The 21,073-nt window shown below is 40.4% G+C and overlaps 1 protein-coding gene across 4 annotated transcripts in view; it reads right to left on the reverse strand.

The window, feature by feature from the left end:
* Nucleotides 1–21,073, reverse strand: part of RAPGEF6 (Rap guanine nucleotide exchange factor 6) — a 132,902-nt gene that overhangs the window by 87,232 nt on the left and 24,597 nt on the right. For all 4 annotated transcript variants that reach the window (XM_074915671.1, XM_074915672.1, XM_074915673.1 and 1 more), the window contains exons 3-6: nt 17,741–17,811; nt 17,065–17,121; nt 15,711–15,794; nt 1,826–1,895 (exon numbers count right to left, since the gene is read on the reverse strand). In XM_074915671.1, coding sequence (XP_074771772.1) covers nt 1,826–1,895; nt 15,711–15,794; nt 17,065–17,121; nt 17,741–17,811 — 282 coding nt within the window. The remainder of the gene's footprint in view (nt 1–1,825; nt 1,896–15,710; nt 15,795–17,064; nt 17,122–17,740; nt 17,812–21,073) is intronic.

Raw genomic sequence — 21,073 nt, forward strand, 5'->3', positions numbered from 1 at the left:
TAGCTACTTGAGTTACACATGCACAAAACACCCCAATTTCTTCATAAAATATTTTAAGAAGGTCAGTTTCTCGCCGGTAGCCCACACTGCACAGAAGCTACTCTTATTTGCATCTTCCTGTATGTTTTTACAACAATGGTGGTATGACCAAAGAAGGATGTAGGTATTTCCTAAGAATTTCATGTGATAACACATTTTGCCCAGTGGCTACCTCACACTCAGGTGTTGGTAGAAGCAGCACGCCAGGTCTGGTGGTGTCTGCAGCACCCGTTAGAGAACCTCAGAGTCGTGGAGGTGCTTCGTTAGTGAAATCGGTCCAGACAGACCAAATTCTTCTTTCTGTTACATGAACCTGAAGGATTACAAAGATTCAACAGGCCTGTGTATGACCAGGTAAGCGAGTGTGTGTCATTCTGTGCTACAAGGTGCCGGGAGCGTTGAGGTGAGGCTCAGCTCAGCCCCAGCAGCGGACACAGGCACACGCAGCACGCCAAAGCCTTGGCAGCAGCAGTTAAGAGGCAAAAACACTGAGCAGCAGCAGCAAACCAGAGTGCCTGGGGCATTCATGCGATGTGGCTGCACCTAGCGTCACCCAAGCGGTCCTGTGGCATCCCTCAAGGCATAAATCTCCCCCTAAAAACTTCAGCTTTGAGAAGAGACTGGGTAATTGGGAACGCGCAAATGAACTATTTCACTCCAGAGGACTTGACAGGCTGCTCGCACGCTTACCTGCGCTTACTTCATGACATGGCAGACTGTAGCCTAAAAGACCTGCTGCAGCAAAGAGCACATTACTGATGCTATCAAAGCCCACGAGCAGAATCAGACTGACGCTGCACGGAAAGATTGGCACAAAGGACAGCAAGTGTACTCGGTACAGGACATTGCCGACATCCACAGCTGTTAGCGTACTCTGAGAAACGGATTTCTCATAGAAGCTGAATATTCACATACTCAACTAGTAAGAGACATCATCAAACATTAGTTTTATAGTGTTACCACATCTAGATAGAAGGAAACTAAACCAATAGCAGTGCGGAGATCTAAGCCTGCTAACAGACACGTGGCTTCTCAGAACAAGAAGCACTTTTGTTCCAGCTCCATTAGCAATATTTCATAAGATCAAAGTTGAAAGAGATCTTCCTGTGTCCCCAGCCACACTACCAGACAATGTCGGTCTGCACTACAGAGAAGCCATCCTAATATTCCAGCTGCTGACAGTACGTGTACATCAACCTGGGAAGGGGTGAGTTACGTATGAACTTGGTAGTACTAGTAAACGTTCTGAAGAAGCAGTAGGAAATCTGGACATGCAGAAAGGTTGATGACAACTAAGCTGAAAACCTTATTCTTCAAGCTTGGCTAAGCACTCAAACATTCCCTTCTCCTCCTACCTAAAAGCCTTCACACTATATGGAGCTGCAAAGGCTAGGACTAAGAGGGCCTTGCCTACCAGACCCCGCACGGCTGGCACGGCCGGTGAGAAGCAATGAAACGGGGGATGGGGGTGTAAATAAAATATTCAGGATAGCAGTCTGTCGTTGCCTGACTCAGGAATGCTCAACTCAGCCGTAACTGGTAGGCTTTTGAAACTCAAGTAAGCATAATTTTAGAAAGAATGACCTAATCATCATCACCATTTACCCATCTAGATTAAATTTACATAGCTATTGTTGTTACGATAGCAGCCATAGGTATAATTGAAATCAAGGCAATTTTGCTGCAATTTTATAGAATACTTTACAATAAGCTTTCTGCTATAAGACAGAAAGAATTTGCTGAAACCAGCAATAGATTTAAATACATTTGAAAAAATCTGTCTTACCACAATCATTTCTGAAGGCTCCAATATGATACATTCGCATCCTCGTTTTCCTCCAGACTGCTTGCCAAAGCTAGAGTGGGATGGGAAAAAAAGCAAAAGAAAAAGTGAGATGAACAGCCTATTTTACCTTTTCAGCAATAATTGGAAATGGTGCATGTTACAATATCCTTAAAAACAAAAAAGGACAAAGAAAAATGGATTAATTCTATTGTGTGAAAAATTCTAACTACATAGTACTGTTATAATTTTTTTTTTCATTTACTCAGCACCTCTCATCACAGCCTGCTAAATAAAGCCTAAATATAAAGAATTTTCTTTTGTAAAATCATTATTACTTGCAGATACTCAAAGCCACTGACAATGCATTTCAGTGTTGACAACATTAGTAAATTTTAATTAAGCATCAAACAGGTTTTGTAAAAACAAAATCTACATAGATTCCAGAAACTCCAAAGTACTCTCCTTTACATGCAGCATTTTTAATGAGAGTGCCCTCAACTCTATGTTGCCCCTTTATCCTCCCGGCAAACAGGAGGACAGAGAAGCTCTTCTCTAAAACCGAGCCTTAACTTGTGAGCTCTGTCTTTACCCTGCTTCTCCTACCCTCACAAGGAGCACAGGAGCATTGTGACGGGTTCTGTTTAAAAAATATGAAAAAACACAAATGCAACAAAACGTGATGGGCAGTCTAATACAGAGACTGAGGGAAGAGGCTAAAAGCAGTCTGATGTGGCTTAGCTGGTCGACTCTAAAAGGCAACTACCTTCAGGACACTTAAGAACAAGGGAATCAACCCCGGAGAAGGTGCCACGCAAGCGGATCTGAAAGTGCTGGAACTACCAGCAAAAAAGAGCTGAGGTAGTTACTGAGTAGTAGAGGGCGTGTTACAGACCAATAACCTCTTAAATCACTTAATTTGTGTCTGTAGTAGGCCATGGAATTGAAAATACCTGGCTTCACATATTAAGTAAATTTGTCTTCACTACAGACCTGTTAGCTTGAGTTAGGTCTGCTCGACCGAGCCCTCTCTGCCAAGCTCAAGTGAAAGCTATCCCATGCAGACGTCAAAAACCAAACCTTACTTATTAACAACATCATGGCTGGATTAGCAGTTCAGTAGTTGTAGCTGCTGTGTTACAAACTCAGACTGCCAACAGCAATCAGGCTTTAACACGTACCAGCAGGTGAAATAACTGAAGAATCAGCTAACTCAAAGCAGGGATTAATGTGTGAATGAGAAGGAGGTTCAGACAAGTGTGGAGACAAATCCTAAAAAAGTGGGTCAGCTCCATCTGTTTTCACTAAGGTTACATTTGGAAAGTACATCCGAAACTTTAGCCACACAAAACATTTGAGTTACACAGTCATCTCGGCAGCAAATACCCACTGAAACACTGTAGAAAGCATTTAAAAGTCTCATGATTATAAACTATATGTTAGGGAAGCATACAAAAAACTTTTGTAGGATATGTGCATTTTCAGCAAAGTAATTTAAGGAACTAAACTGAAGTTATTCGCGTGAAGTTTCAGATTACTGCAAGAAAATTATCAGTGTAATCCGGTTAGGATAAAGGATTACAATTAACAGGAGCATGACAGTTTAAACTGTCAAGTTTTTATTTTGCTAACGGTCCACTAAAAAAAAAAAAAAAGAAAGAAAAATTATTTAAGCTACATGATTGCCACAGAGTCATAAATGACAACTGAAATTTTCTCACCCCGTGCTATAGCAGGCCAGAGAAGCACAAGTTTCACACAGAAAACTGGCATTTTCACACATCTATAGTAAGCAACTCATAGCTCAAATTTTCATGCCTTCCCTTCCTGCTTTTTCCACACAGCATGTGATCCAGGCCTGACACTCCTGTATATTTGCAATCCATCAAAAAGAATGGCCAAACTTCTCCCACTGTTACAACAAAGTTAGTTTAGTTCACAAACAACAGAAATGTCATTTTTCACGTAAACTCAGCATAAGCTCTAACTTTAAGACAAAGTGAAATTCAATGTTATGATTTCTCCACAAAACAAAAGCCAAAGTGAAACCAACTTTGCAAAGGTATCATTTGCAATTGGGAAAAAAAAAAAAAAAGTTAAATGGTTCTAATTCTATTCTAATTCTATTCCATAGAATAGAAAAGACAATATTTTTCTTCCCCCTAACAAAAGTCTAAAGGAAATACGTTCAACTGGAAGTTTCAATTTCTGCAGCTTTTAAAACCAGAAATAAATCATTATCGGGTTTATCACAAAATGGATTTCTACTATTGCTATATCGCCAATCATTAGCAAAAAGCTACAATTTTCTGCTGAAGGTTGCTCAAGTACAGTATTTTTATTGTAGAGCAACGATTTATCAAACTACGGGAGGTTGAGGGCGGGTTGTTTTCTTTTTGTTTTGTTTTACATAAACACATCCATGAAATGCAGCTACTGTCAAGCTTCCCCTCTGCTTATGTTGCAACATTTGCTAATTAAGTAACGGCAGTAACGAAAAGAACACTGCTCGTAACAAAGGTCAAGCTCTTGGCACCATCATTTCTGGTCCATCAAGCACTTTACAACAACCCAACACTCAGAGAAGGATTAGGTTCCAAAGACAAACCCCCCTCCTTCTAATCCTAAAGAATAAACTACTCATATTTACAAGTCAATAGGTCAAGTTTAATTATTTCCTGGTGAGCATCATGGGATGTTTTATTGATTACACCACAACAGAGAAGGCGTCATACGGTTCTTCCCCAGCCATAACCACTGTGTTTTTAAAAATACCAACTTTGGACATCCTTCTGAATTAACATACTAAACATGTTTTAGAAACATCAATTTTAATTTTAAGGACTTATTCCGTATTTTTCTTCAATACAAATGCGTAGCTTCTCTATCAGTTAACAGGTTTGCTGACATCAGGGTATTTCACTAATCTGCCAATTTTAATCCAGGCTTCAGAACTACATTCATTCCTAATTGCGTTGTACAATTACACGAGGAAATATTTAGGATAAACAGAAACAGCCCTGAAACCACTGACCACGGAAAACTCTTTCTTCAGTAGTAACATCCACTAACATTAATAACAAGCAACAATATTATTAGCAAATACATAAGCAAAGATGCGCACGTATTTGTCTAACTGATAGAAGGTGTCAACATACAACACCTGTCACTATTTATTTCTTTTTTTAAACTGAAGACCATTAATCAACAATAAATTTCAACTATTTGCTTTATTAGTTTATTGTCACAGAATCTGAGTCTTAACTAGTTCAGGAGAATACATTAGGAATATTTTAAAATAGCCAGAACCAGAGTGCTGAGCAGAGAAGGGGAAAGAGGAGGCACGGGGAGGAGCAAGCAGCAGCGTAGCAGTCCCAGAACCATCTAAGTGGTGGCTAAAGTCTTTGTTGAAATTTTAGGTAATCTGCAGTTACTTTTTTTTTAAAAAAAAAAAAAAAAAATTATTTCAAGCATTAAATTAATGACAGTAAAAAGAGAATCATTAGGTTTTGGAGTCACCTAGTCACGTCCAGTATTAAACCTGCCATCTTCTAGTTAGTAAATATTTACATTTTAAAAAATAACAGTACAGTACTTACAAAGGTATGAAGACACTTCAGGGATTAATTGATTTCTGTATCAAAACATAAGAGGATGTTTGGAAATGGAAGAGGTTACGTTGAACAAAGCTTTGCAAATGAAGGAGACAAAATCCTGTCTGGAAAGACAAGAGCAAGCTGTCGTGCAGAACATTCTTCCGAAGGAGAAGGAACATTTCTGTGACAACAAATTACTTTGAGAAGCCTTTAGTCGGCCATTAAACACCCACCCAAACCTAACACATGGTGTTTCTCAAAGGAGAGAGCTCTGAAAAGTTGTACATCTAATTCTGGAAGAGACTGGGCAATCTTTTCTTTTGGGACTAATCCATCCTTTGCTGCGGTGCCAAGGACACGGGGGTGTTGCTCACATCCTCAGCCTTACCGGTTACTCACCTCAACCCCTGAGCTGAGCACCACACTCTGCCAGACCAGGACCATGGAATTCACCTCACGGGGCCGGGTTTGCTCCCTGGGGAGGTCTGACGCGAGAAGCCCCTACCAGTGGATCATCAGCACCAACTGACAAACCACCACAGCGGCTTCTCCAACCCCAAACACAGCCCTAAACGCTACGTCCTCCTCGTGGCGTACGTGGAGAGAGAATGAAAAGTGGGAAAACCACTTTAAGATGTAGCGTGTTACATGTGCTTCAGTGCTTTCAAACAGAGAGGGGGAAAAGGAATGCAATTAAGAATTTAATAAAATACTGAAAGTGTGAGAAAACATGAAACTAATGTAAATTAAGCTCCACTTAGAATACAGTACGTCAAAGGACATATTAACCAAAGGTATAACCACTAAAATTTTCAATGATTCAACAATTAAAATTTTTCCTGAACTGCGTATTTAATTACACCTATTTAAATGGGGTCTTAAATTTAACATTATTTTCTATAGCTGCCCACTGCTGGAAACTCAGGGAAGTCAGTACTATAAACCGTATTACGTTTTCTTTATTTATAATTTTCTTGTATGCTCCTGTCACTTAATATTCATCTATTACATCTGCATCATTAATTTTCAGACACTCACTCACTGGCTCGAAACACCGTCATGGGAAAAAAATGCCTTCCACATACCAGGGGCAGCTTTGTTTATCCTTGATTTATGGATGCCTCATTTGCAAGAAACCTTGTTTTCCTCCTGATTCATTGCTATTCGTAATTAAAAATGCTTAAGCAATTGCATCATGTGAGAAGGGAATGCAAGTTAAACTGGCATGGTATCACACACCAACCACTAATGGGTGCTCAGGCCACGGGATCCGACTGGAGCTACCGAAACGCAAACACCACGGTTCTCGGTTACCAGCCATTTCACTCCGTTCATCTGGCCCTTTCCCCCTGGGTGAGTTGCTAATACAGAGAAAACCCGCCCTGAGAGCAGAGTCAAACTCCAAAATCTTACCCGTGCAAGCACCCGAGTATACTCTTGACTTTACTGACACAGGGGATGGAAAAAAATTGTTCACTGGAGAGAGCCTTTCGTACTTGAGAATATTCCAGTTTTTAAACTCATGCCCACTCCCCAAAATACTGAAAGGCGTTCAAACTTCTTTAAGGCACTGGAGCTGTATAACAAACCTTACTTTTACCGAGCAAACTTTAAAAATTCTCCCACAAAACCAATTTTGAACATAATAAAGTAATTCCGCAAATAGGATGTACACGCTTACAGCTTTCTAAACAGAAATGTTTAAAAATGCTTCATATCCAGCTGCGAAGCAACCTGAGTATTTGGTGCTGAAATACAACTGGAATTTCAAGACTGACAAATTTATGGAATATCAGTCACATTTAACTTCAGAATTTCTTGGTGTCTATATGCTCAAGTTACTTGTTACTGACGGTTTCTCATTATGCAATGCTCGAAATACAGTACATACTTTAAAGGTAAAAACAGCCTGTCCTGAAGAGCTTTCAGCCTACAAACAGATGGAGACCGAGCCTAAATGCCTTATTATTTGTTTGAACACTAATTAGCAGGCATCTTCGAATTTACAGTATTCTACTCCATCCTGAAACAGTATTTTCAGATATTCCACGCATCACAGGCTTCAGTGACAAGATGTCAGGCACTTTTTTGTTCTGTATTTTCCAGGAATTACAAAAATCATTAAATTATCCTGGCGAAGTTGGTATCAATAATGCAAATCGTTATCTGTGATTGCTGATAAAACTATCTGCAGTAATCCTCAGTACTGTGTTACATGTAGGACTGGGCTAGGACACTGATGTAGCACTTTATCAGTATACCAAACAGAAGGGTTGCAATTTTTTTTGCAGATATTTTTTCCTTATGAATATACTTGTCTCTCAAACTGCCTGTCTGCCTGTCAGGCTGCTTTTAGGAACATAAAGATGAAGACAAATTGTACTTTTTGCCACTGCAAAGAGCACCCTGTGACCCTACACATCCAGCAACCTGGCTGGATTTCTCCAGCACAAAAAACATTCTGCATGCAAATGCACAACTTGGCCTGGAAGAGACAAGTTGCATAAGATACGGACATGCTGTTTGGTTGGGGTTTTTTTTTAACAGATGAAAATATTTTTTTTCCACAAGCCAGGGCTTACTCTTCATTTGAAAAACATTTCATTTTTCCTTTCCTTCAAGAGTGACTCTTGTGCAGAACAGCTGTTCCAGCAAACACCCGGGACATCTACTGCAATGTAGCTGCTGTTCAGATGCAAGATAAAATCCATTCAGCTACTGCTGAATGTGCAACGCAAGTCTATTATGAATGGCTTGGAACAGCCATTAGTACTATCACACCCTAAATGCTCTAAAAATGTAGTTTTACGGTTAAATTCCTTGTCATTGGCTGGGAAGTAACAAAGAAGGGAAAGCCTGCACAGCCACAGGATTAGCATTAACCAATCTCACTGACTGTGGATAGAGAGGGCAGCATCTGCCCTTCTTGCACTGCAGTCGTGGCATATGAGTGTAACACACTGAAATCCTCACGGGAGTAACTTGGTTTTCTGGGCATCTGCATGGAGGTCTTAATTTCCCTAGATTTTTTTCAGATCGACCATCATGTGAAAAACTGGGCTGCTGGGGAGTGCCTCGTCTCCCTTTCTGGAGGACATGGTGACGGTCAGCACGGTCCTGCCAGGAGCCCTGGCAGCTGGTGGCAGCCTTTCCCACTGCACCAGGACCTGCTGAGCACCCCGAAATGCACTCTACTTGAAAACAGAATAAGGGAATGGTGGGGGGAAAAAAAAAAAAAAAGAAAAAAAAAAACCCAAACAACCAAACCAGTTGCATGAGCACAGACCAAAAGTTTCAGCAAATGCAAGTGGCAGGGATTTTTTGGATACTGTATGTTGTGAAAGTCCTGAGAATTTCAAAGTAATTTAATTATAAAAATGTTAGAATACTTAACCCCACCAGAATATGGTTTAAAAGAAACCTGAAACCACAAGATACATGGCTGAATGCAAAAATACCGCTTTCAATTAATGCTCACTCATCAAAAACCATTTTTGCATTAGCTCTCAGTAACAACAACATTTAGCAGGTTTATCTCTTAAGCTTGCTGAAAGTTTTAATTGGGAATGATTCTGGAGGCTGCACAACAGGCTGCTTGATTTGCAGGCTGCAAGCTCAAGATGTCTACACTAATTACTTCATATTCTGAAATGATGATGCTTTGAGAAAGCCTGTATCTCACCTACCACTCTCCGTGAAGCTTTGCAGCTATTCCAGGCCATGTGATTACATAGTCTTTAAGTAAAATTATATTTTAGATATAAACAAACTGCATATTACCCTTTTCTTCCAACTTCACATTTCTTGGACTTTTTTAGTTTAGCCAATAAAAAGGTTTTTTCTGTGGTGCCATCAGCATCCCTTGCAGCCTGTGAAACCTCTACAGGGCAGCTGTTGTAAGAAACGATGAACAGAACAAAAGAAAATTACTGGGCGGGGGGAACTACGGACAAGATTAGTGGGTCATTCAGTTGCGACGGGTGTGAATACAGCATTTCTTCATTCTTTTGGCTTTCTTAGTGGATTGTTCCATGCCAAAATAGATGCACCACATGCTCTCAGTTTGCAACACCTTCCCGTCAACAGCAGCACCGCCAGTCCAAGAACCGCACACAGGGAGACCAGGACACGCGGCTCTCACTGCTGCGTTGTCTCTCCTCATCCACATTCCCCTTTTCCTCAGAGTATTTTCATCACAGCGCTAGCACTGCCAGAAGAGTTTCAATACGAACACCCATATCTGAATTAATTAGTTTTACAAAATACATTTATTGGTAGCATTCCCAAGTTGTTAGTTTACTCACTGGCTGTCAGGCAACAGTACAAGTTACAGCCACCACTTGCAGAAATACCCAGGGAAAACAGCGCCTCATCTAGAGCCACAAATGCACTGAATAACCACTGCTTCTTACTCAGCAGTGAGTATAAAAATCTATCCAGTCTTGATAAGCACAGGGATGTAAGGCTCAAGCTGTCTTCTTGAAAGCAGAAAAATAATCTACAAGTTCGTTGCAAAGACCTTTCAAGTGTGAAGCAAACACGGGTCCACAGAGTATCATCCTAAGACCTCTGCTATTTTTACAGTCACACAGAGAAGTAAGAAATTTAAATCACAACTGTTCCAGCCAGTGTCACAATTCAGAACCTTGTTGGCAACTGCAGGCTTGTCAAAAATTATGTTTGCTCTATGCCAGCAGTGGACTGGCACACGTGTGGATATAACCTTGGCAGCTGAAGAAGGAAAAACAATATTCCACTCTGGCAGGGGCTGGGATGGAGACGAGAATGAGAGGAGGAGCAGAGGCTAAGGAGCACCGGGACAGAGCCTGGATACAGCAGGTACAATCTAAGCAGAAAGCAGTATTTAGGAGGGTTAAATCTGGAAAAGAAGGATCCATGGAAGAAAAATGCCAATATCCCTTTTACTGGCAGAAGCTGGGAATTCAGGAACTCTGAGCCACCCATTTACTTTTTCAGAGAAGGTAAAAACTCACGAGAGCTTGCAGAAACAGCACTGCAACTTTTAGAAGTAAAACTGATCTGGTTTTAGAGGATACATTCGAGGTATAAATATATTCAAAACCAAAGTCATATACAGCAAAATTTAAAGATTTCTAAAATACAAGAAATTTAATTTATGCAAATTCCAAATCTTTCATCCTGCTTTCCTATTTACCCACACTGACGGTCCTGTAAAAGCACAGAATTTTCTGTGCTTCTGGTGCTTCACATAGAACAGTGAAACACTATTGACAGTTACAGTAAGTTTCAAAATATATTAGTTATTCACGAATACTAACTTAATACAAAATAGGCTAAAATAATTTCAACTCAAGCCTCTGTTCATAATGCAAAACCAGAGTTCCTCTTTCGTTATGACAAATTTCTTGCTCCAAGCATCTGCATCTTCTCCTTTTACCTGGGAAGAGGCTTATTGAGTCATTGACACGTCTATAACTCTCATGAAAAAATACCACAATATGGCCATGAGTCCATTTTGAATAAGGCAAGTGTTTTTAGCCAAGAAATGCACTACCTGAATCAGACAACCATTCTGCTTTTCTCCACTTGTAAGATTTTGGAAGGGCCGTTCATGAATTTCTTGGAAGGGCTCAGAAAAGAGAAGTGTTTGTTTTCAGTAAGACTACATCTTGAATGTTTCAAGACTTTGTATTTTTTCCCTTCGAGGTTCAATTCTCACAGCTGTAGGAGGCTGTCATCCATATAATTGGCTTCAAAAGTTCCTCCAGGCCCTTGATATATTCCCTATGGCTAATCTTGCTGTGAGTAATCTCCTTCAAATATCCTGTTCACATGAATTATCTTGATTAACAAGCAAGGTTAACACAAAAACTCTTTAACTTGCTGACATGATTTTCCTTCCACAAAATCTGTCAATCCTGTTCTTTTGTTCTAGCCATCGCTTTCATGTTAGAAGCAAATTCTTTTCCTGCTATGCCAAATCTATTGACAAATCCATTCTCCAAGCGATAGGGTAATCAAGGTTATGCCATCTTTGTACCCGATATTACTGATTGATCTGCCTCTTACCTTAAAAATCTTACAGGGCTTTTCTCATCATGATCATCAGTGTCAGAATATTGAATGGATTTATCGCACCTCAATGCAAGTTTTACTCCTCCAATTTTTAAACCGATTTCTGAACTGCAGCTCGCATACAAATTCATCCCAAGTTGACCAAAAAGTCCTTGTCAAGCACAGCCAGCCACAGCATACCCCCTTACTCATTCAAATACTTATAGAAAGTTAATAAAGCACTTGCTGCCCACCTTCTTATGCTTCTGTGGGGCTAAGCCTCTTCCAGGTTTGAATCTATAGAATATTTCATGCCAAAAAGATCTGCAGAAGAAAATTAAGGTTTCCCTGATGCTCTGTTGACTCTGAAACTACTGAATGATAGACAGCGGATGAAACGAAGCGTGCAAAAGGAGGAGAGCTTAACCAACATCTTAAGCAGGTTAAGTTTACAGTTGTCTACTACAGTCTCCTCCTCTCTGTCAAGGTAATCCTGGGGCAGATGACAGGAAAAGGACAAGTATTGTGAGGAGGTAGCAGGAAACAGTCATTAAATCATCATCACCTTCCAGTCTTACTTATGGAGACTGAAAGTGTCTCACCAACAATCAAGTGGGACAGCAGTTTTTCATAATTATTAAATGAAAGTTGCTAAGCAGTTAGTTTATAATACAATCCTGAATTTTGAAGAATGATTGCCAAATAAAACAGATTAAAAACAACGACTTCATAAGAAAAGGGGGCCTTAAACCCCCCTATTGCCCAGGAAACCAGCTTCCCCTAACTGAAAAACACCAATATCCTGCTTCTCACATTTTATAAAGAACTGTTCCAGTATTCCTGGCAGAAGAACCCTAAAATGTACAGAAGTTCTTTAAATATGAAGTGTTTGTCAAACGCTCCAGAGGACAACTATCAAATTGAAATTACCATGCCAACATTACAAAGAGATAACTGAGGGGGGGGGTGTTAGGAAATATACGCAGGCATTAAGTTTCAAACCAGAATCCATTTGCTATTATCTGTTTTACAAAATGCCTCTGCCTACCCAGTTCTTCCAGAATGACAATTATTCAAACCTGGCTCTTGACCTTTTCAAAGCACTGGGAGGTCTCCAGATTAAAGCCTGAATTCTCATCCTTGGTAGTTATCACCTTCCTCACATTAAGGATTCTATTTCAGTCCTCATTCATTTTCCCCTTGGATGTCTCAAAGCCATCATCAGTCTCCCGCATCGCTTTTGTACAGATGACACCTGTCTCTAACCCCACTCACCCTGCTCATGTGTTGACACACTTACACCATATTCAGGAAATCAAACAGATAAGCTTTATCTGATGCCAGTGCCTGAGCAGCACTAAGCCTACCAAAAACCTCACGGGCTGGAAGGATGTCTCCATTCCTTTCAGCAATCTCAGAACACTTCAAGCATGTTTTTTTTTTTAATTCCCTGCATTTGCCCACTACTTTCTTGCTGTGGAAATTAAAAATTTAAAAAAAAAAAAAAACAACCACCACAGATAATTCGGTATCCCAATCAAAATACTCTTCCATGAAGTTTACTTCACTAATATCATACAGGTATAGGATCATATGCTCATGAGGCATAGAGCATGGCATCAAGCTCTCCATTAGATAAAGAATTATTTGAATGGACAAATGTCCTCCATATCCTCTCTTAAGCTCATACATTTTTCTTCCTATTACAGTAAATAATATTACCAAAGGTGGTCAGGCATTATTTTTTGAAAATCAAAGCACAGAGCAAAACCAAACTGCAGCAAGACATTTTGCTAAAAAAACCCCAAGAAAATCCCCCAAAAACATGCCCAGAAAACCCCCCAACAATCAATTTTGGTAATTATCTTTACTGTGTTATCAACATTAAACAGAAAGTTTTCAAAAACAAAGAAGCTGGGTTTCAAAGATGATTTATACCTAATGATATACTGTGGGTCACTTCCGCTTTTACAAGTTTAAGACAAAATAAAAAAACAGAAACAAACGACTTTTTTTTTTTTGATAGGAAACAAAAGTAACTCTAACATCCGAGGCGAGGAGAATGAAGGCAATATTGTGTTTCCTTACAGTTGTGTATTTAAGCCTCCTTTCAGAATGACTCACGTATTCAGGAACTTGGTTGGGGACAAGGAATAATGCATAACATTAAGTATTACTTTAAATACAATTAAAATGGTGCTAATTACAATTATGAAAGAAAACTACCGAATTATCCAAGGCACTGTTTCATATGAAAATAGCCTGTAAGGGATTGGTGACTGTGCAGCTCCCTCAGCTACAAGTGTCTTCTATGAGGTACTCAGACCAGGGCAAGTAACAGGTTTATCCCACTGTACTTTAAAAAGGCAGAAAAACATTAGATTTTTAAATTCTAAATTGAGGTTGGACGACGCACAAATGTAATTCAAGTGAAATGGAAAGTGAGCTGTGCTCTTCCTTCCCCACCCGTGTGTGTGGCCTCAGAGTCCCAGGGAGGAAGCGGAGGGGAGAAGGAGCTTACAGGTGGCCCCAGAGTGAAAAGCATTGGGGGAAACAAAAAGGTTTCAAAGATTTTCAGCATCCTTCTGCACTCCGTAACTCCTAATTAACAGTTATTTTAGTTCGTCTAATTGTATGTGTCCTTCAAACCTTTAGCATATCAAAGCTCCTCTGACATTTGAATTTTTCCCTTTGCCCCCCCTGCAATGAAGGGCAGACAGGGCTCAGCAGAGGAGTGCCCTCCTGCCTTTACAGGTGACCTCAGTGCATAAGGAGCCACACCACGTGTGCTGTCACCTGCCAGCAGGTTCATCTAACAGGACTCGGGGACCCTTTCACCATCTAAAAGATTTCTCTTCGTAATACATCATAAAAATAGATGTAAATCTTGTGAACTAGCAATAACAGATCTATTAAAAAAAAAAAACACACACAATGAAACAATGGCAAAAGCACAAAAAATGTTAATGATGCTCTTAAGTGACTTATTCCTCAAGTTTAGCAAAGCAATGATTTTTAACTAGGTTTTGTGCAATGATCAGCTTGGCATGTCCTCACTCATGGCACTGCTGAACTTCAGCCACCCAGGGAGCGTTAGGAGTTTAACATCCAGCCTACAGCTAACCAAGAACTGAGCTGAAAAATTCACTCCTGTATATTCTTACTAGTACATCCCATGAAATTCAAGTATATGGAAATCTATCTGAGCTGGAGTCGACATTTTTAAGTCTCATGGTCAACTCATGCTGAGTAAAGCGCCGCTGACTAACCCGAGGTTCATAAACACCTCAGTACAGGTGCACTTGTGAGGAAAGGGAAGACACTAAGTTGGTATCCTCGCTTTATTCATCTCATCACGCTGTGTTAGGGCCAGAAGGGCAGCAGCCCTGCTCCAGCCAGCAGCGATGGAGCAGGAGCAAGCCAGGGCCCCACTGCTCACCACAGAACCACCACACAAGGGAAAGCTTTTATTTCATTCGGTAAGAGAGAGCAGCACTTTCAATAATCTCAAAAATTATCCAAACTGGGTACTGAGGCAAGTTTAATTTTTTTATTTTTTTTTAAAAAAAAAAACCACTCCTGCCTAACCTAGAAGTATAGCTTGAATACAAATACGCAACATGCAGCTTCAAGATATAATGAAGTGAAATTTCTGAGTGGTGTACAAGGTGAAGCAGAGTATTACTCAGAGTATTTATTCCTTGGGCAAGGTCCAGCTCAAGTCAAATAGTATGCTCCAGTGAAAGCATGTCACAACCTTCCCTGTGCTTCAACTACGAGGTGCAGTCAGACTCCTGTCATATGCTCTATGTAACAGATGCTGCTGGTGACAATTTTCTTGCTTCGCATAAAAATCATATATGTCACTAAATACAGCCTCCAACCAAACACAGAAGTGATACGATCTAGAGTCATATTTTCCTGAGACAGAGAACTCCATACAACAATATTATACAACAGGAATTATTCAAAGAGCCTTCAAGTTAAAAAGATAATTATAAATTCTCTTATAAACTTAAAGAGACAAATCAGATTTTAAAATCACGAAGTGCAGTATTTCACACTGCAATTTCAATGAGCAGAAAAAGTGAAAGGGAATTGAAATCAAATTAGCAGTGCATTTCTTCCACTATCGAACTTTAGAGTAAAACTTTTAATTTGTGAAAAATTTACAGTAACGTCAACATGTAAGAAAGCATTTACAAAAAAAGAGATCTTGCCTTACTTTAAATAATAATAACAACAACTTTACATACCTGCAAGGTGGTAAAAACATGGAATCCTTCATGAGCACAGATCCAGAAAGCAGTATATACCAGCATCTTGCAATAGTTTCTGAGCTGTAAGAAAATAAAATCATTGATATCTCATTTCTTCTTACAGCAACTCAGAAATACATTATCCAAAATGCTATTGTAGTAAAACAATGGTCTACCACTCCACCAATTTGATATGTGGACTGGAAGCCTAAGAACTGTCACTGAATGCTACCAAGAATTAACTTTTTTTAAAGTTTCTACATCCAGAATGCTTCTTATACTTTACAGTTTGACATTTAAGTGAACTTAAAAATTTATTTTATTGAAATGAAACTACTAATTTTCACTAAAAACCATTTCATTCCAGTGAAAGCATGCATAAAGCTACAAATACAGGAGAATTTTTATTCTGTGTCAAAGGTGATTAGCAATTCAACACAGACAGTAACAGTACACGGACCTGTCAAGTGTTACAGATAAAACCTGAGACCCTTACAGCTGACTCCTGCCTCGCACTCCTCCATCCCTGCGCCCCCGCCACACGCCCCGGTGGCATCATCTCCCACTGTGCCACCCGACCCCAGATGGATGGGTAAGGGGACGGGCCATCGCTGCAGAACAGCCCGGGGGTCTGCACAGAACTTCTTACCCAGTCTTACTGCAGTGGATTTTGCCTCTTCCTAGAGTGCTGCACTGACGCTTCCCAGCTACAGCTGAACATCCCCGTCCTCTTCCAACACACAACCCCACACACTGACCCGGCACTGGAGCTGGTCTGTGTCACACCCACCCACCACCACCTCGTTTAGACTGGGCTGTACTGGAAGATGTGCCTCACACGGCGCTAGGATTAGCTGCGAGAGGATAAATATACCATGAGCAATGCTAAAAAACAAGGGGGAAAAAGGGTATACTTACCTCCCAGCAGGAACTTAAAAAGAATTCTACACTAGAATACTAATTCTAGCAATTTAAAAGAAGAGATAGCGCTTGAGCTCCGCATGGCCCGGCCAAGGCAGGCAGTGCCAGTGCCGGGGGAAGAGTGCCACCTGCTGAGTTGTCACCGACCGCTCGGTGCCACCACCGGCTGTTTCACCCATCCTGCGTGTGCACAGACACATCTCTGCTGTCCCTGGGAGCTGTGTTGACAATTCACGGGCACCTCTCAAATGTCAACACCGTGCTACTGTTACAGCCGCCTCCTGTCAGAGCTTCTAACCACTCTGGGCAAGCTTAACTCTTGCAAAGCCTTCTACTTACAATTACTGAGCAAGCGATATATTACAACGCGCAAAACACTGTTATTGTTTACACTTCTACTGAAGAACTCCAACAAGTGATATGTACTTACCAAAAGAGAACTTGGTTGCCCTTGTACCTCTCATAGCGGGCACTTGATGACATTATTCTGAGGGAGAAGGAGAAGTTGAATTTCGATTTTAATCCCCAAAGATTGTAAGCCATTAATCATCACATTTCAACAGAATCGTTTTAAGGCTCCAAGACCTCAAATTCAACCATTTTTTTGTTCTAAACAAAGGATGTGCTTAACCATAAAATTCAAATTATTACGGTGTTGTTCATCATCCAAATAGATAATATACAGCATGCTCTGCAAGTGTTTAAATCACGCCCACACATTGGAATTACCCATAGCAACAGAACTGAAGGAACTAAAATACTTCCAACGCACTTTTTGTGCTTTGTTGGCCTTCCATTTTATGTATTCTGAGATCAGCCGAATGTCTGAAGCATTAAAAAGCTTTTGTAATCTAGAGTTAACGTAGGCCACTGTCTACACAGACCTTTGTAGACAAGTGGGAGTAAGCCCTGTCTTCATTCTTAGCAAAGCTAGTTAGTTTAGACTCCATGCCACGTTGTCACAACGACTTAACTCAGCAACGGGCTTGGCCAATGCTCCGCCACCTCGGAGTGCAGGCAGACAAAAGCTTTGCTCATCTCCACAAAAATACAGTTATAGATACCGGTTGTGCTAGGCAACGCCAATTAGCTCCATAGTACTTTACCTTAGCTGATGTTCCCTGAAATGTGAGAGTATGTCCAGTCCATGAAGAAAGGAATAGATAGTATTTAAGTCCTAAAAAAAAGGAAAAAAAAAAAAAGAAGACATGAGCAACTTCATTCACAGCATCTAATCACTTCAGCATTACTTTCTCAGATTCTGCAGTAAATTTCTCAGGCTTATTCTAGAGACAAAGCCCAAATTAGCAGATAGGTCAGGACACATGCAGACTTGAAGAACCCCTTAAACTGTGGAAGTGAAAAGAGTGAAGTCCAATTGATACTGAAACACTTACGTGAAAAAGATTTTTAATACATCTCTGAAAATAGTATTAAATGAATGGATACAGCAGCAACACACAGAATAAACCAAACAGGACAGTCCTATTCATCCAAGGTCAAAAACTGTTGAAACCTTGTAACGCCTCTTTAAAGAAGGAATTTTGCAAAATTAGTTTGCTAATGGCAAAGAATGCTAGTGAAAACGTAAACTACGTAGTCTAGCCACTATATATGGTGCAGAGAACCACAGTACCTTTTGATAGTAAGAGTGTTATGTTTAGAAAGGAAGAGCTATTTCATGTCCACCTCAGATCTAGCTGGAAGCCCTGCTCCAAACTCTGCTCCATTCTACAGCCTCTAACTCAGTCCAGTCCTTGACTGGAGAGTAACGTTAGAAGTTACACCAAAATACTTTTTGGTAAAGATGAAGACAATGAAGGTTTTAGATTTGTCTCCCACCTCCCACTACCAAGACTTGGCATCACATCAGTGCCATCCATCAGCAACCACAGAAACAAACAACTTTTCTGAAGAAACAATATTAAAACACGAAGATTGTTTCACTTTAAAAATTAGACTTTACGTAGAAGCCGTAATTAGGAGATACAGCTGTTTAAACTTCTCACTACACAGAATCCTCTTCAGTCACAAAAATATCTGTGCTGATGGTGCAGACCACATGCTAGGGAAATGCTCACTAGGGCTATTCATCATTTAATTTACTATCCCGAACAGGTGGGCTGTTAGTATTAAATACATGCACAACAAAATCATTATATACCACACAGCAGTCTCTCCAGCTTGGCCTTGGAAAATATGTTCTGAATTTTCAAGTGCTGCATTTATACAGTGTTTACAAAAGATAAATCAAAATGAATGCTAGCCTCAGAATTTACAATGGATTTACTTTAGAAAAGTCCTTTGGCTTAATAGTCAATGTTTAGAAATATAACGGATACAGACTGTTATATCAAATGAAAGGTCATACGTAATTGCAGGCCATGTAAAACTAATAAAACTCTGATTTTTTTTTTTAAATGTCATTACCAAAACCCACAAAAATGAAACAGAAGGCCTGAATGCTCAACACACATATTTATAAAGCACCCGTTTCACACAGTCCAATCTCATTTTAATTCTCCGACTGTGAATTGCCACAAACTTGATTTTCTTAGTGAAACGCCCAAGAGCACTAGTTGGGAATCTGACTCCAAACAGCCCACGTGCTTGTGGTGATGAAGCTTGAACAGGGAAGCCTGTACGAGATGGCTGCCTGGCAGCCCAGGGGTCACTGGAGGTATCAGACCCACTCGGGTACTGAGCAGGGAACTCAACTTCACCACCAGAAACCCTCAGGCACAGGAACGCAGCCACAATATCCTCCAACTTAGCGACTTACTCGTTAATAGTATCTTAGTAGTTAAAGAATTTATGGAACAACTGAAATAAAACCTCTGTATTCCACGTCCTTCCCCCTCCCCGTGGGGGTCCATCTCTCCGGGCCAGAGCAGTGCTCAGAGGAGGTGAAGGATGGACAAGATGCGGGTGCTCTCAACTATGAGGCAGCCAGCGGGGAGCCAGTATTTGGTGTTACAAATAAAGCTAAATTTTCCAATCTTCACAACTCACTGCGTCTGTATAGGCTTTCTGACATTTTCCAATATTTTCCTACATAACTGAGACTTAAGATATAACAAAACGTCTTTTAAATACGTTTTAGATTAGCAGTTCTATTGTCATGACTTACAGAAAATTGTAAGCAGAACAAAAGCTTATGTTCATGTTTAATCACAAAGTTTAAATTGTGCACAAAAACGACCACATCCTTACTTGAGAATCACTCTACAAGCACAGAGAGCACAGCCCCTCAGCGGGATAATTCAGCATGGGCTGTCTCCTGCACTCCACCTGCAGCCAGGTTGAACAAACAGGACTACTGTACCGACCCACCGTGCTTATTTAGGAGCCTGATGAATAAAGAGTTGGTAAATTAAAGAGACGAACATTTGCTTAAAGGGATTCATGCCTGGAAAGCATCCCTGAGCTCAGACTTTGGCTGTCGAGATGTACAGCAGCAGAGAAAACAGCTGAGACAGAGGACAGCATGGGAAAGGGAAGGCAAAACTCCCTGTTCCCTCCTCACAGGAGAAGGCATTTAACTTACACTGGCCAATATTACTGCTTTAACATTGATAAATGAAGTAAGAAACATCATATCGTTCTCTATCCAGCCAGCTGACATTTCAACAAGCTAAATGTATTAGCTACTCACAGATCAGTTTCTATAGGCATTTCTTAAAAAGGATCTGTCATGCTCTCCCTAAAGATAACTGACTTTTAAAGCAATCACCTCTTCTAATTAACCAGAATAAGTGATTTTGTGAGGTGCCACTAAGCCCAAGAGCTAACTCAGTGATCACATCTGACGGGTAGGTCTGCGGGCTGCCTCTTTCCTCCGGTGCGCCAAATGTACTCATCCAACGTGGTTTACATGTTTTGTTGAAATGGTGCTTTTTTTGTTTAAACAGATTCTTTACAGCCAGCCAGGTGAAATTCCTCTTCTCCCTCACATGCCACTTCAAAGTCTAACTAGGCAGGTTATGTGCAGCTAATCTAGCCCGGGTTTTCCTGATAACATGAAAATTTCATATCAGTCGTACTTTGCAAATTTCTCTCCATTACTCCCATCTCATTTAAAAATAAGTGCTTATAATAGCACTGAAATTATGTTTGAGAGACTACACTTCGAGTCTTAATTTATATTTTTGCAAGCAAGGAGCATAACTTCATGCCACTGCAGCTGGAGGCAGCGAGGGGCCGATGATGGGCAGTTGCTGAGGCCACCTGGACAGACCCTGCCAGCCCGGCGGCACCACGCACCCAAAAAAATCCTCCACCAGAGATGAAAGCGTTCATTTCTCCAATTCAAGGTTTATAAAACTGAAAATAGGATTAGAAGCCGTTATTTTTAAAAAGCGATAACCTAATTTATGTTGCCACACCAGTTATAAAACAACAAACACATAACCACAGGACGAAGGGCAGAGATCATTTTC

The sequence above is a fragment of the Athene noctua genome, chromosome 12, assembly GCF_965140245.1.
Source record: "Athene noctua chromosome 12, bAthNoc1.hap1.1, whole genome shotgun sequence".
In the NCBI taxonomy this organism is placed as follows: Eukaryota; Metazoa; Chordata; class Aves; order Strigiformes; family Strigidae; genus Athene; species Athene noctua.